This window comes from Astyanax mexicanus, chromosome 3 (genome assembly GCF_023375975.1).
Source record: "Astyanax mexicanus isolate ESR-SI-001 chromosome 3, AstMex3_surface, whole genome shotgun sequence".
Classification (NCBI taxonomy): domain Eukaryota; kingdom Metazoa; phylum Chordata; class Actinopteri; order Characiformes; family Acestrorhamphidae; genus Astyanax; species Astyanax mexicanus.
The window spans coordinates 54,884,266-54,901,464 of NC_064410.1; the positions used below are offsets into that span (position 1 = coordinate 54,884,266).

At 38.9% G+C, this 17,199-nt stretch overlaps 1 protein-coding gene across 1 annotated transcript in view; it reads left to right on the forward strand.

Annotated features, from left to right (window-relative positions):
• Positions 1 to 10,834, forward strand: part of mmd2a (monocyte to macrophage differentiation-associated 2a) — a 33,956-nt gene extending 23,122 nt beyond the window's left edge. The window contains exons 4-7 of the mRNA XM_007247814.4: positions 2,927 to 3,001; positions 6,802 to 6,903; positions 7,516 to 7,585; positions 8,609 to 10,834. Of these exons, the coding sequence (XP_007247876.2) occupies positions 2,927 to 3,001; positions 6,802 to 6,903; positions 7,516 to 7,585; positions 8,609 to 8,812 (451 nt within the window). The 3' untranslated portion in view covers positions 8,813 to 10,834. The remainder of the gene's footprint in view (positions 1 to 2,926; positions 3,002 to 6,801; positions 6,904 to 7,515; positions 7,586 to 8,608) is intronic.
• The last annotated feature ends 6,365 nt before the right edge of the window (positions 10,835 to 17,199 follow it).

Genomic DNA, 17,199 nt, shown 5'->3' on the forward strand with positions numbered 1-17,199 from the left:
TTTATATATTTGGCTGTGCTTCATTGTCAAGATAAATAAAGAGTTCTTGGACAAAGACAAAAAAACGCTGTGAGATTAACAGAAACTAGCTGATCTTAGAAGTAGCTTAGCGCAGTAATCATGTGTGTTTTATCTCTTAATAACTGCTGTTTTACTTTGTGTGGTTAGACAGTTTGTTGTCAGGCAGACTGCTAAGGAGATGGCTTATCACTCTCTCTATTGTGAAGCTGACAACCGTATATGCTGAGAAATACAATACCGTAAATACCTGCACACTGAAACACTATACGGACAAGTACCTATAGCAGTATCTGCGCCTCCAGCTCCAGAGAACGTCTGATACAGATACTCTATGTTCCAGAATAATATAGTCACTATTAGCATAGGTAGTTCAACATCTATCCTCCAACTTATACTATATGGAGAAAAGTAATTTTATTTTCATTTTTTTCTGAAATCAAGGGTATTAAACAATATTTTATCCCAGTTTATCCTGCTTTTGCTCTACTATCCAAAGAAATTATTTGTACTAGATTTGATGAAAGATTGCTGGTTGGATTTGATTGCATTCACAAACCCACCTCATCCACAACTCCACAATACATCCCAAAAGTAATGTATGGAGCTCCATCATTCCAGAGAAGACAGTTAGTTATTTATACCCCTCTACTTATCCACACCTGGCATTAGGCAGAGTTATAACAGGTTCATGTTTGGTATCTGCTCCAGATATTCCTATTCTTTTGGCAGTATTTATCTACAGGGAATAGACAAGCTGTGTGTGCATTAGCACATCTGTTTCAGCAATGGCTACAGCAATGACGTTTACTGTATTGTAATTTAACATAGAAGTATCTATACGTTTAGATAAAAAATGTTCCAATTACACAATAAAACACCTTCTTTATATGATTTCCTATACACTGAATGTGTTTATTCTGGATTTATGGTCTACTGAGCACTTATTTCTTAGTAATTTCTGAAGAGGTTCTTAGAAAATTACTCATTACAGTGCCAATTATCCTCTTCCATTATGTGGTTTACAGCTTTCATTTGAACGCCCACTGCAGGAAGAGCAGAGAGACCGAAAGCAGAATTATTGTTAATGCCTTCTTACAGACTCAGCACTGTGTTTTTTTGGACCTACGGGTTCCTTAAAACATAGTTTGCTGGCATTTTAATAGTAACATACAGTTTTATCCTTATGATTGCTAATCTTCTATTAACAATAATTATTTACTATTGACTAATCAGCAGCAATAGATGTTTTATTGCTTTTTTTCTTACTTTTATTGATTTTATTTGCATAACATATGAGATAAAAATGATCTTTTATTTGTTCCACAATGGGGAAAATGTGCAAATAATTACAATTTATGCAGAGTAGCATGTCTCAATCAGACTGATTTTTGCACTAAACATGCTTATGCCAACATAATGAAACCTCTTTCTTACTAGGGGTGTATATAATAATATATCAAAGTATTGTGATATGTTTTGCAATACTGTATTGATTTTCAAAAACAGTATACACTTTTCATTAATAGTTCATATGTAAAGATTGGTGGTAGACAGTGGTTAATTTTGTGTTGGTTTAAACAAGCCCAATAGCAGTTTTGTCATCAGATCCCACTGTTCTGATTGGATAAAAATCTAAGTTTTTTTTTTTTTACTCAGATTTAATCAATAAATTTGTATGTTTTTAGGCTAGGACAGTTTTTCTTAAATTTGTTTTAAAGAATTGCAAAGTATCTCCTCATTTACAGTATTGCAATATATTGTATTGTAATCCCTGTCCCATAATATGTAAATTATCACGTATAACGTAAGGTCTTGCCAATACATAGCCCAGCTGTATGGTATTATGTATTGGGAATCTTAGCAGGAAATTGTAGATTTATGTCTCTGTAAGATTATAAGCCTATTTTTGGGGGCGATATTTTGTCCAAGAAATAATTGTGATAAGCAATATTTCACAGCACTATATGCTTTCCTTTGCGGACAACTTTTATGGAGATGCGGATTTCATTTTCCAGCAGGACTTGGCACACTGCCCACACTGCCAAAAGTACCAACTAGTCTTATATAATATTCTTTCTGAGACAGTGCTTTTGGGTTTTCATTGGTTGTAAGCCATAATCATCAACAAATAAAAGACATAAACGCTTAAAATATGACAGATGACTCCGTGTGTAATACATCTATATAATAAATGATTTTCGAATTTGAACAGAATTACTAAAATAAAGTTAACTTTTCAATAAAAATCTATTTTTTTGAGATGCACCTGTAAATGGGCAATTCTTGAGGTCAGCAAAATGATTGAGGTTAAGACCATATATTCTATTATAAGTCAATAACGTGATTGTTGTGACGGGCCTCTCTCCCAGTGATGTATTTGTGATGGAGATGGAGATGGGCATTAACTGGGAAAGCCGTGGGAAGCTGTATATGTCAGGCTGTATCAGAGTGGGCACACGGGAAGGTTCCCCTGATTCTCCGTTTACCATGCAGAGTGACTGACTCACAGGGCCTGTCAGATCATGTTGGGCGTCTGAGATGTGTTCCTCATGCAGATCATATCTGCAGTCTCTGGCATGTGTGTGAAAATAACCGTCTGCTGCTCTGTAACCCGCTGTTTAGCTTGTCTGTCTGCCAAGAGAAACAGAGGAATCCAGAGACGCGGTGCTGGTCTGCTTTGCGCTTTATGCGGTGTAATGTTTCTGGGTTCAGCCAGGGCTTTAGGGCTTTTTATGATTGTGTGGTTTGTACTACTGTTCAGCCTGTGGTGACGGAGCGGGCCCTGGATTTCTGATGGTTTAATCAGTACAGATGTGAACAGGGCAGATGTGGAAGCCCGGTGAAGGCCGTGCTCCTGCCAGCGAGGCCATAACTGAAATCCTCCCTTTGTGTTTTCTGTTGGCAGGAGGGTTGAACAGCGTTTCCACATGTGCGACCGGATGGTGATTTATTTCTTCATAGCTGCTTCTTACGCCCCCTGGTGAGTACAAGAGTTGTGAGCACCTCTAGAAGTTTTAACATTGCTTCAGTATTGTTGCAAAGCAACCTGTTGATGCCTTAACTAAAGTATGGATGGGTACCACTGGTGGTATTGGAAGCATCCCAAGGTGGTACACTTAAAATCTGCTTGCATTAATATATTAAGGACTAAAATCAAAAAAGTTTCCACCTGTAATGTTCTATCTAATATTCCATTACATTAGTGTTTAGTGCTTTACCTGTTAGAACCCGTATATAAGCTACACTTCAGTCTTTTACTCTCAGAACTACAGTTATATAATTATTTCAATCATCAGTTTCATTGGTCCTAGAGTAAAACCCTGTGGAACACCACAAGATCTGATATATCAACCAACAGTCCCCAACAGTACACTACAGTTTCTGCACTACAGGTAATAGATAAAAAGGTAGTAAACATTGTAGTTCTCTTGAAATTGAAGATTGGTGCTCCTGTTGTAAGATTCTCAGTAGGACAAAATACTGTATTAACCAGAAACAATAATCTAACAACTTACCATAATACTAACATACAGACTGGCAAGCTCCACACAACAAGTGAAGAACAACTGGGAAAAGATTTGACAACATGTACATGTATGGATTACACGTCTAGCTTACTGTGTATAAGCAAAAAAATGGGATCTCTCTTGCTGAACTGCTTGAATTTCTGCACTAGGAGTGGCATAAAGTTATCCAAAAGCAGTGTGTAAGACTGGTGGAGAAGAACATGCCATGATGCAAGAAAACTGTGATTAAAAACCAGGATTATTCCACCAAATATTGATTTCTTATAACTTGAATGAATATGAATTTGTTTTCTTTGCATTATTTGAGGACTAAAAGCTATGCATCTTTTTTGTTATTTCAGGCATTTCTTCTTTTCTGTAAATAAATGCTCTAAATGGCAATATTTTTATTTGGAATTTGGGAGAAATGTTGTTTGTAGTTTATAGAATGAAACAATGTTCATTTTACTCAAATACATATAAATAGCAAAATCAGAGAAACTGATTCAGAAACTGAAGTGGTCTCTTTTTTTCCAGAGCTATATATATATATATATATACACTGCTCAAAAAAATAAAGGGAACACTCAAATAACACATCCTAGATCTGAATGAATGAAATATTCTCATTGAATACTTTGTTCTGTACAAAGTTGAATGTGCTGACAACAAAATCACACAAAAATCATCAATGGAAATCAAATTTATTAACCAATGGAGGCCTGGATTTGGAGCCACACACAAAATTAAAGTGAAAAAACACACTACAGGCTGATCCAACTTTAATGTAATGTCCTTAAAACAAGTCAAAATGAGGCTCAGTATTGTGTGTGGCCTCCACGTGCCTGTATGACCTCCCTACAACGCCTGGGCATGCTCCTGATGAGGTGGCGGATGGTCTCCTGAGGGATCTCCTCCCAGACCTGGACTAAAGCATCCGCCAACTTCTGGACAGTCTGTGGTGCAACGTGACGTTGGTGGATGGAGCGAGACATGATGTCCCAGATGTGCTCAATCAGATTCAGGTCTGGGGAACGGGCGGGCCAGTCCATAGCTTCAATGCCTTCATCTTGCAGGAACTGCTGACACACTCCAGCCACATGAGGTCTAGCATTGTCCTGCATTAGGAGGAACCCAGGGCCAACCGCACCAGCATATGGTCTCACAAGGGGTCTGAGGATCTCATCTCGGTACCTAATGGCAGTCAGGCTACCTCTGGTGAGCACATGGAGGGCTGTGCGGCCCTCCAAAGAAATGCCACCCCACACCATTACTGACCCACTGCCAAACCGGTCATGCTGAAGGATGTTGCAGGCAGCAGACCGCTCTCCACGGCGTCTCCAGACTCTGTCACGTCACTCATGTGCTCAGTATGAACCTGCTTTCATCTGTGAAGAGCACAAGGCGCCAGTGGCGAATTTGCCAATCCTGGTGTTCTCTGGCAAATGCCAAGCGTCCTGCACGGTGTTGGGCTGTGAGCACAAGCCCCATCTGTGGACGTCGGGCCCTCATACCATCCTCATGGAGTCGGTTTCTAACCGTTTGTGCAGACACATGCACATTTGTGGCCTGCTGGAGGTCATTTTGCAGGGCTCTGGCAGTGCTCCTCCTGTTCCTTCTTGCACAAAGGCGGAGGTAGCGGTCCTGCTGCTCGGTTGTTGCCCTCCTACGGCCTCCTCCACGTCTCCTGGTGTACTGGCCTGTCTCCTGGTAGCGCCTCCAGCCTCTAGACACTACGCTGACAGACACAGCAAACCTTCTTGCCACAGCTCGCATTGATGTGCCATCCTGGATGAGCTGCACTACCTGAGCCACTTGTGTGGGTTGTAGAGTCCGTCTCATGCTACCACGAGTGTGAAAGAACCACCAACATTCAAAACTGACCAAAACATCAGCCAGACAGCATAGGTTCTGAGACGTGGTCTGTGGTCCCCACCTGCAGAACCACTCCTTTATTGAGTGTGTCTTGCTAATTGCCAATAATTTCCACCAGTTGTCTATTCCATTTGCACAACAGCAGGTGAAATTGATTGTCAATCAGTGTTGCTTCCTAAGTGGACAGTTTAATTTCACAGAAGTTTGATTTACTTGGAGTTATATTGTGTTATTTGAGTGTTCCCTTTATTTTTTGAGCAGTGTATATATATATATATATATATATATATATATATATATATATATATATATATATATATATATATAACATCAGGAAAATTAGACAGTTTCTGACACAACAGGCCACTCAACTCCTGGTACAAGCAGTCGTCATCTCACACCTCGACTACTGCAATGCCCTGCTAACTGGCCTCCCGGCCTGCGTAGTAAAACCACTCCAAATGATCCAGAATGCAGCAGCACGTCTGGTCTTCAACCAGCCAAAACGGGCACATGTCACCCCGCTGCTCATTGAGCTCCATTGGCTACCAGTTGATGCTCGCATCAAATTCAAAACTCTTACAATCGCCTACAAGGTGATGACAGAACAGCTCCTTCCTACCTGCACTCACTCCTGAAGGCTTACGCTACCTCCCGGCCGCTGCGCTCCTCCAATGAACGTCGCCTCGCTTTGCCAAACACTCACACAAAGCAATTCAGACTGTTCTCATACAGAGTTCCCCAATGGTGGAACAAACTACCTTCCACTACCAGATCAGGAGAATCTCTCGCTATCTTTAATAAACTCCTGAAGACAGAGCTCTTCAAAGTGCACTTACTCTCATAACACCTCTAACTAACTACCTTCTACTACCAGATCAGGAGAATCTCTCACTATCTTTAATAAACTCCTGAAGACAGAGCTCTTCAAAGAGCACTTACTCTCCTAACACCTCTAACTAACTACCTTCTACTACCAGATCAGGAGAATCTCTCAGTATCTTTAATGAACTCCTGAAGACAGAGCTCTTCAAAGTGCACTTACTCTCCTAACACCTCTAACTAACTAACTACTTGTAACCCCATTTCCTTCTTCCCCTCCTTCACTTCTCTATCCCTTTATTTCCCTTCGACCTCCTTTAAGCCCTATCTAAAAATGGGTTATCTAAATTCCTATTACTTTCGTACTTCATTATTGTAAGTCGCTTTGGACAAAAGCGTCTGCCAAATGAAATGTAATGTAATGTAATATATATATATATATATATATACACACACAGCTATACAGGTGCTTTGATCTTTTAAATGGAAGAATGGGTAACAGGGCATTGTGCATGTCCTCTAAAGCTAATGGAGGTGTGTTTATTGTCAGGATGTAATCGTTGTGTGTGTGTTTTAGGTTGAACCTCAGGGAGCTGGGTCCTTGGGCAGCACACATGCGCTGGCTGGTGTGGATCATGGCCTGTGTGGGATCTGCTTATGTCTTCTTCTTCCATGAAAAGTATGTGTACACTTAATTGTTTATACATAAATATACAGATAATTTCATGATCCATAACCTGCAGAAAGTGTAATGATACTTAAAGTAGGGGAGGTTTATTAAACTTTAGCTAAAATTACTTTATCTTTCCTTTTTAAAATGGGAATAAGCATTTTCTGACATTTCTTATACGTGTCGTTATGGGGTCTGTGTTGTTTAGCCCAACCAGGAACCAGAAAGTTTTGTTCATTGGTTGGTCATATGGATGATTGTGGGACTGTGATTGGACGAGGAGGTGTTAAACATGGGCTCCATCTGGGTTGTACACTTTACATGGTCATAGATTGGACCCGTATAAGATGAAGGTGGGCTGTGATGAGGGGGCCATTTGGGAAACACATGTAAAAAGCCACTCAGAGCCCATGCCCATATGAGCATCACACAATCATGTTGAATAGGAATTTTTAAAATGTGTTAGTTTATAAAAGAACTTCTAAAGCACTTGAGGACACATTTTAAGGATTTTAGATTATTTATTAAGTAGTTTAGTTTAATCACCACAGATACGAGAGGGCTGTATAGAGCCACCCTAATCCAAATAAAACGTTTCTAATTAAGTTACTTTACTTTTAGGAACAAGATACTGGACCTGCTTTGCTATACACTGATGGGAGCCATACCTGCACTTGTTCTTCTGTCCATGGTAAGAGTGAGTGTGAGAGTATGTTCTGCATGCAGAATAAATAACATACTGTTTATTTAATAAGAGAACTGTTAACATGTGCACACAATATGTCCTACACTGATATATTTTTCCTGATGCATGACATATACATACAATTTTACATACAAAAATACCCTGAAATATTGTGATAGTATATTACCCACCCCATGCAAACTAATTGGCTCTTTTTGTTAAAGGGTGGCATTCCTTCATGCAGTTTTTCATTAAGTAACTGGTTTTCTCACGTATGATGTCTTGGCCAGTATGTACTGTCAGCATTTCAAGCACTGCTTGTAAAGATACATTTCAGAACATCATGTTTCTTTTTTTGACAGTTGAACCATTTAAAGCCTTCTTAATCTTTAAATGTATAGTTTCTTCACATTTACACATCTCTATAACAAAACAAACCTTAACGTGTCAGTCTGTATTATTTTGTTTCTAAACTGAAAGCAGAAGCATTTTTGAGTGGAGAAGGGACAAAATATTGTGTTTAATGGTACCAGTGTGCTGGAACAACCATCCCTGCTAAGCCTATTACTGTATATTCATTCCAAAAACTGGGGTGTCGGGTCACTTTTTTGGGGGGAGTCCTTCTGGCTACGTCACGCGTCTTTACGTACTTTCGTCTCAAGTACAGCCTCTAAAAGAGGATCCAGCTTAGTTTTACTGAAAGCGAGCGGCTGGTGGAGCAATGGAGACTTCAGAAGAGGAAACTCAGAGCTCAGTATCTCATTCCCTCATGGTTAAAACAAAGAAATGAAAGTTTCTTACTGAGTGCGCTCTCTCTCTCAGACTAAACATAACCTGAAATCGGCTTCATCCACTCTAAAAGACCCCCACCCAGTTTAAAATGAATTATCCGCATGCTCGGTGCAATTACCCAATCTCGCCCTAAATCCTAAAACTTACAGACATCAGTTTTAAAGAACCTTATGTAGCACCTTTATTTGGTTTTATTATAGTAAATTTAAACACTTTCTGCATTTCTCTTATCTTCAGCCTAACAGAGAGGGTGTCCTGGAGCTGTCCATGGGTGGAATCTTCTACTGTCTTGGAGTGGTCTTCTTCAAGAGTGATGGACTCATCCCCTTCGCTCACGCTATCTGGCACGTCTTTGTGGCTGTAGGGGCTGGAATACACTACTACGCCATCTGGAGGTACCTGTACGCAACAGGGAGCGGCTCCATCAAGACATCCAGGTAACACACGGGGACTCTGGGGATGATCTTCAGCTCGTCCTCACACTGACTGTCATACAGAGTATTCAGAACTAGTTGTTAACTTCCAGCCAGTAATTTCATGTACAAAAACTGCATTATATCTGATCACAAGTTGCCTTTAATCCAATTCAACGGGATTATGTACAACTTTTTAAAACTGCATTAGTAAAACTCAGGTTTTATTCATGTTTTTAGATTTTTTTTACGTAGAAATTTTCCAAGAGGTCAGAGTTTACAATAGTAAAATGACAGCACTGCCAACTTTTTGTAAATCTGATTCCATTCCTTACTTTAAAGCACTACATGAACATAACTGTTCTTAAATCAGTCAGGTTGTAATTGTGCTTTACATTTCTTTAATTTATTGAAATCACATGAATATTTTATGTGGAATTTCTTTATCCTTTTGCACTACTTGTGTCTTAAAATGATTTAAAGGTGCCCTACTATGGAAACTGTATTTACCTTGATCTACTTGTATATGAGAGTTGACCTCATGCACTGTTGTATTCTCCAGTATAAGCAAAAACTGCTGTAAAACAGGTTAATTCCCAAACACCAGTCTTGACCATGATTTCATTCCATTTTGTTCTATAGAAATTAAGCCATAACTGTGCACAATGATGTCAAATTTACAACTAGACCTGGCCTACTCATTTAGTAACATGCCCTATTCTCAAGAGTGTGTCTCAGACTGCCTTCATTGAGTTTGCAGCAGCTGTATACCCCACTGTTTACCCAACTTGTCCAGTAAGTGTAATATTTTGGCTTCACTACTGGCTAGATCCGCTGATGTTGCGTATTAACAGCTGTTTTGTAAGGGTTGGCAAAGTAGACAGACTAACATCTCTACCCACAAAGTGTTTTGTGATTCCTGGTCCAACAGCACCATTATGCTGTGCCAGTAGGAGTCAGCAGGGGGGCAGCTGTGGCATTAATGTTAAAGATGTTGAATGGGACCAAAAGGCTTAGTGTGCCCTTGAGCAAATGTAGTGTATTTTAAATGTAAAATCAGTGCAGTGTTCAGCTTACTGCAGGCATTTTTAAAGCTCATTTATGCGTAACTTTAAATAAATAAATACAGATCTGGACAAAGCCTTCTTTCCATACTTCTTTCTGTGTTTATACGTCCATACTTGTGCACATACTGAAATCATGATGGATAGGTGAGTACTGCTGGAAATAATTGGGCAATACTAAGATGCACCAGAATACCAGAATTGGCTAGAAATTAGTGGACATTCTCATCTGCATAGATTTAAACTCCATTGAACTGAATAGGATGAGTTGAGACAAATTGGTAAGTGGGTATGGAGCTTGACAACTGAGAAGTATTTAAATTAGCACCTTGTATATTGGAATTTAATTTATTTTACTTTTGATAAAATAATTAATGTAATACATAATCTTTTAATTTTAACTATTTTTGCTGTTAAAAAAATGCATTGTAAAGTAAAACATTTTTAGACTAAAGAATTCAGATTCATACAAATTCATGATTTTAGGCCAAAGATAAACCACATAAGGTAAAAAGATCTGAAATCATTAAATCATATTCATAAATTTGAGATTTGCAACTTTAACAGCAAGTGCAAAACACAAAACACATGGTTAATATTCAAATTGATGTATTAACCATTAAATATTAAAAGTTTATCAAAAGTCAAACTGGTTTCAGATAGACAAAATGCAGATTAAAATACCTATGTCAGCTTTTAAGCTCCATAAGAGGAACCATACAGGTTGAAACGAATATTAATTTTTGTATGTAAAGGGAGTATTAATGATCATACTCTGAATGCCTGTACTCTTAAAAACCTGTAACGATTGTCACTTTAAAAAAAGACATTTTTAAAAAAGAGTGTTGACCTTTATACAGTATAAAATGTAATACAAAATGTATGATTTGTCATTTTGTAATTTTTCAAGATTATGGTCCTGAATGTACAAACAGTTCATTTTGTTCTTTGTATCCCTACAACAGACAATAAATAAATACAACAAATTTCACTGTGTCAGACGTGGCTCTATTGATTTGTTCTTGTGTGTAGGAGCTGTTGAGTAAGCTGGCTTGTTTTCTCTGAGCCAGTATTTAGGGTTCAAGCACCGAAGGTGCGTAGAACCCTATTGTTTTTGCTAAGATTTTTCTTATTATTATTATTATTATTATTATTATTATTATTATTATTATTATTATTATTCTTTTTCTCCTGTAAAAACAGTTGTGCAGCCTAAACCGTAAGTCATAGAGAAATGAAACTTAGTAGGTAGATGTAGGATCAGTGCATCTCGGTGGACAACAAAAATGGCACCGATTGGTCAAGTGGTGACGCTATAAACAAGGAAATTCATTTTTCACAATTTTCTCAATAACTCAAAAACCATAAGACCTACATTCAAAATTCTTTTTTTGATGGATTCCTTGGGTCAATACCAACAACTTTCCAATTTGGACCATGCACTTCCGTCCATATAGATTTTGTGCTAATTTGCATAATATGCAAAATCTACTTTTGCAAACTAGTCCTAGGAATTTTGACCAATCCTGGCATGTTTGGTATCAAAACACTCGTGAGAGCATGCGCTTCAATATTCATTAAGAAAAAGTTGAAATATGTAAACAATATGGCCGCCATATGCAAATTAGTCCTTCCGGATATATGCCCCATTCACTTCAAGAGGTAAATTTGGAGCACTGTTTCTCAGCAACCGTGCAACCTAGCAAGTTGAAACTTTGCATGCAGAATCTATCATACAGCCTCTAAAGGATGTTCAAAGGGCAACTTAATCAATCAACATGGCTGAACACCATCAGCCAATCAGCATTCAGCAGACATTTTGGCAGGCTGAATGTTGCCCAATCTGGATGATATTTGGCAGTTATGTTCAGGTGGAGACACTGTAGTGACCTGCAAAGTGCTGAAACAATCCGCCCACTGGGGGGCGCTGTTCCAAAAAAACGAGTATATGTCAATCATGCTGTACTATTTTGACATCTAATTGTTTTTGCCATATTTAGTACAGTGGCTCTGACAAATTTCTCAATACAACTATGTTTAAAAAGTGCTTTGTTCATTCATAATTGCTAATTGTTTGAAAATAGCTATATTGAAACTACTCTCTGGATATTTGGCCTATCACCTCCATTTCAGTCTTGCTGCACACTGTAGAGTCTCTAGGTAAATGTTCATTAAAAACATTTGTGAAAATTTCACATACAATACTCTCCAGGCATCAAGCAATCTGTGCGTCCTTGGAATTTCTAACCTAAATTGCTGTAACTCTGCAGTATTTGCTGTAATCTCACAATGTTAAAGACCTCTGTACAATATCACTCTGATGAAGCGCCATTTAATACAGAACTAGATTAAGAATAACTTGACATTACATGTCATATCAGAACATTCACTCCTTTGTGCCTCTTCTCAACATTAATAACAGGTGAAAGACTTTTGATCATTTTAAATGTGACAGAATGTCTCCAATTGTGTTAGACCTTCTTACACATCACCATCCTATGCTCTAGTAGGCACCATTGTGCTAGTTGGTGCTTGATGAAGCGCCATTTAATTCAGAACTAGATTTATAATAACTTCGTAATTACATGTCATATCAGAACATTCACTCCTTTGTGTTAATTTAAACTTGTTTGGTCAAACATTTCAGCTTGTTCTGCAAAGGTTCAAAGGTCAATCTGAATACCACTTTGTGAACATTCTGGTTGAAGCCACCTGATCAATACCAATAACATGTAGACACCTTTTGACTAGTTCTAACTCACTTAATGAATATCCTACAAAGTTCACTAGATTTACATGTGAATTTAAGCACTGATCAGGTTGAAAGGCCTCTGCTCAACATTAATAACAGGTGAAAAACTTGATAGTTTCTAAATGTGACAGGGCATCTCCAATCATATTAGACCTTCTTACACATCACCATTCAATGCTCCAGTAGGCACCATTGTGCAAGTTGGTGCTTGAACCCGATGATTGCCGCTTGCGGCTATATTTATTTTTGAGTTTGTGAGGGTGTAATGGTAAGAGTATACAAAGGTGCACACAGTTGTACTGAATATGTTTTGAGTTAGGTTATAGATGAATCTTTACGTTTACAGAAATCTGTCCATAATCTGACGTTGCAGTTAAGTTGTCACATAAACAACATACTTCAGTTTTTTAGATCTGAGTAAAGTATAAGTGTGTTTTTACAGCTGTAGAACATTTCTCTGGTGTGAATTTGCTTTTTACTGTTTTCCCTTTTTTCTTTTTTTTCCTGTTTGATTTCATACAAGAAAATTCACTAGTGGAACAAAATATCTCTAATAGTGAAGGATTTAAATAATCATCTTCTAGCTGATGCATATTAATATTGCAGCTGTAAAGCTTGGGATTAACATGATGACTACTTAATATCTTCTGTGAGTTTATTGGCTGAGTTTTCCCATTTTCTGATTACCCAATTTCATGTGAAAGCATTAATCTGATTAGTGGCAAACTCTGATGTTCTGTATTAATCAGATTATAAAGTGTATGTAAAAACAATCACTGTTTTCACATATCGTATTTTTCACTCTATAAAGTGCACTTAAAATCCTTTAAATTTCCTGAAAATCGACACAGAGCCTTATGAATGAATTCTATCCGCCAGGTTGTAAGGAGCAGTAAAGCCACCCTACTGAAGTGCAGCGTTATACAGGAGTTTTAGTGACTTTCTCCAGCACGGAGGCTGGAGCAGTATTAGCATTATCCGCTAACAGCAGCGCTAGCTCTTTTGTGCTCTAGTCTGCGTGTTTACTATGGTAAAACAAGCTTTCTGGCACCAGTGTTGGGAAGTAACGGATTACATGTAACGGCGTTACGTAATCAGATTACAAATTATAAGTAACTGTAATCCGTTACAGTTACTGCTTCAATAAGTGGTAATCAGATTACAGTTACTCTGCTAAAATAAAAGGATTACATTGCGGTACTTTCCTATTTTTGCTCTTCCAATCCAACACTGGCAAAACGCAAATAACATTTTGGGGTGAAATCGCTCTGATATGACAGGGAACTGTCTGCCCCTCCTCCCGTCTCGCTGCACACACACACACACAGGGAGGAGGGGCAGACAGCGGCTCCGCACACACAACGAGACGAAATTAACTGACATTTGTGTCAACGAATAAAAACGAGACGAAAATGTTTGGCAGGGACGAAATCCAATCAGACCGATTTAGTTCTGTGAAAGGTAGGGACCAGTTAGGAAGAGATCCAATCACTGCTACTTTAGCGGAGGCGCCGCGCGCTCAGTTACAAACCCGGGAATTAACCTGTCGTTACTTACGGAGCTCGACTGGAAGTTAACTCGACAGTGTTCAGTAGGGAGAGAGAGAGAGAGAGAGAGAGAGAGAGAGAGAGAGAGAGAGAGAGAGAGAGAGATTTGACATATTTCTCCTTTGACGTCGCAAAAAACAAGATAACGTGTAAACCGCGTTGAGCGACTTCATCTCCGGTAAAAACACCACTAATCTTTCAGCTTCTGCAGACCAGAGTCCCACAGATCTCCTCCATGCAGAGATCCGCGTTTTAATGTTGATGTTATTTCATGAGCTGATGGGGTGTTTAACTCGGCAGTGCACTAAAACACAGAACTGATACAGAACTCACTCATTAAGATCAGATCATCTGTTTAGTCTCACAGTGGGAAAGATATAGCTAGTGTTAAAGCAGCAGCAGGTCAGAAAGAAACTCAATAATATAACCAAAATAAAACAATAAAATAAGTGAATCTATGAACCCAAAAGTCTGTGTAAAGTTCCTTACACAGCACTTTCTCATAAGTTTCTCACTTTAACTCATGAAGTCTCTCAGTACATCCTGAGAGCATCTCTACAGGACAGTGTGTGAATGTGTGTTTATGAGCTCATTTATAGACTGTAGCTCCAGTAGATAAAACTAGATCATTTAAAATCTGTTTTTGCATCTACAGCTCTGTTTAAACTATAATATGACCTGATTTCTAGAGCAAAATTTTAAATGTGAAATATGTATAGTCACACACCTACAATAATAATAATAATAATATACATTAAATCATATATAAATATATTTCACTTTCAAACATTAACAATATTACTCAAGTGGTTATTAAACGTTTCATTTCTTATACGTGTAGAGTTAATAATTCAAGGGAACTGATGAAAAAGCATTTACATTTACACCCTTTACATTTTAGTCGACTAAATTTACTGTAATTTTAGTCGACTATATTCTTATGACATTAAGTTGCCTAAACATTTCAGATGACTAAATTGTGACTAAAACTAAATGCTATTTTCGTCACAAGACTATGACTAAGACTAAATCAAAAATTGTTGTCAAAATTAACACTGGTGGCAAACCTGCAAGTAGATAGCTTACAGTTGTTGTTACATTGTTTGGTTTTAAATGGTTTTATCATCAATTTATAGAAGTGTTTCATAAAATTGTTTGATAATGTTTTCATAAGTATTTTTATGAAGTGATTGAAAAGGCTTTTTTAATTGTTTATCTATTTGTTGACTGGAAAGAAAAATAAAAGAATAATATGCAATATGTGGTTGCTACATTCATTCAGGCTTAAAAAAATGACAATATTTTAAGTAATCCGAAGTACCGTATTTTTCGGGCTATAAGGCGCACTTAAAATACTTATTTTTTCCCAAAAATCGTCATTGCGCCTTATAATGCAGTGCGCCTTGTGTATGGATTTTGCTTGTGTTTACTGACCTCGATTTTTATGTGGTACACGGCGCTCTGTTGTGCAGAATTCCTCACCCACGCCAGAAAAAGATCCCCCTCTTGGGCTAGCGCGCGGTTACCTTTGACTGCCGTACTGCCTCTCGGCTGTGGTTCAGGGTAGCTAGTTTCCACTGTAGCTCCGTGGCCAGAACAAGGTGCCGGTAAACTTTCCTTTCCACCCGTTCTGGGGTAATAGCACAAACTGTTTCTTTTTAGCGCCCACTTCTAAGTAAAGTTAACCTCTTAACACGCGCTGGCCCACCGGCGGGCCAGAAATATTTAATATTTCATAACTGGCTGTGTTTCTGAATAGTTATGAACAGTTACAGGTTCAATATAGACATCCAATATACCATTTTAAAGCTTAGAATCTCTGCTTTTGAGCTATTTAGCCTATTTAGCGGAATATCCTTTCAGAAAATAAACATTTAGGGCGAAATATGCCTTGGTTATGATTTTAATAATTCATAACTCTCATATTTGCGTTTATGGTTCGTCCATATTTCATCGAATGCGGTCATGTCATACACCATTCGAACCGTCTGGCTCTCCGGATTCCAGAACTGTGCTTTTACTGTAGGATGTATGTTTCATGAATTAGAGCTGCGTCAGAGCGCATGTTTCCAGTAATAAAAGGCTCTCCTTTTGTCCTGGGGTAACCTCCGGTCACTGCCGCCACCCCCCGAACACACACCCGCGCTCAGCCACAGGTCCTACCTTCAAAACGCGTCCAGACTAAAGAGAATCCATCAATCCGGTCTCCTGTAATCCACAGTTATATCCAAACAGCGCTGGAAATCACTTCATCCAGAAATGAAACTTATCCAATCTTTATCTCTGTTTTAAAACCGTTTTATTCACAGAATTCGGCACAACACGCTATTATAGTCAGAAGCCTCGCGGAGTAATACGGTACTTGCTGTGCTTCAAGTAGTATTATGGTCTGTCGGAGCGTTGCGGCTACCGTTGTCAGGAGCCTCGCGGAGTAATACGTACTTGCTGTGCTTCAACATAATATTATGGTCTGTCGGAGCGTTGCGGCTACCGTTGTCAGGAGCGTCGCGGAGTAATACGTACTTGCTGTGCTTCAACATAATATTATGGTCTGTCGGAGCGTTGCGGCTACCGTTGTCAGGAGCCTCGCGGAGTAATACGTACTTGCTGTGCTTCAACATAATATTATGGTCTGTCGGAGCGTTGCGGCTACCGTTGTCAGGAGCCTCGCGGAGTAATACGTACTTGCTGTGCTTCAACATAATATTATGGTCTGTCGGAGCGTTGCGGCTACCGTTGTCAGGAGCGTCGCGGAGTAATACGTACTTGCTGTGCTTCAACATAATATTATGGTCTGTCGGAGCGTTGCGGCTACCGTTGTCAGGAGCCTCGCGGAGTAATACGTACTTGCTGTGCTTCAACATAATATTATGGTCTGTCGGAGCGTTGCGGCTACCGTTGTCAGGAGCCTCGCGGAGTAATACGTACTTGCTGTGCTTCAACATAATATTATGGTCTGTCGGAGCGTTGCGGCTACCGTTGTCAGGAGCGTCGCGGAGTAATACGTACTTGCTGTGCTTCAACATAATATTATGGTCTGTCGGAGCGTTGC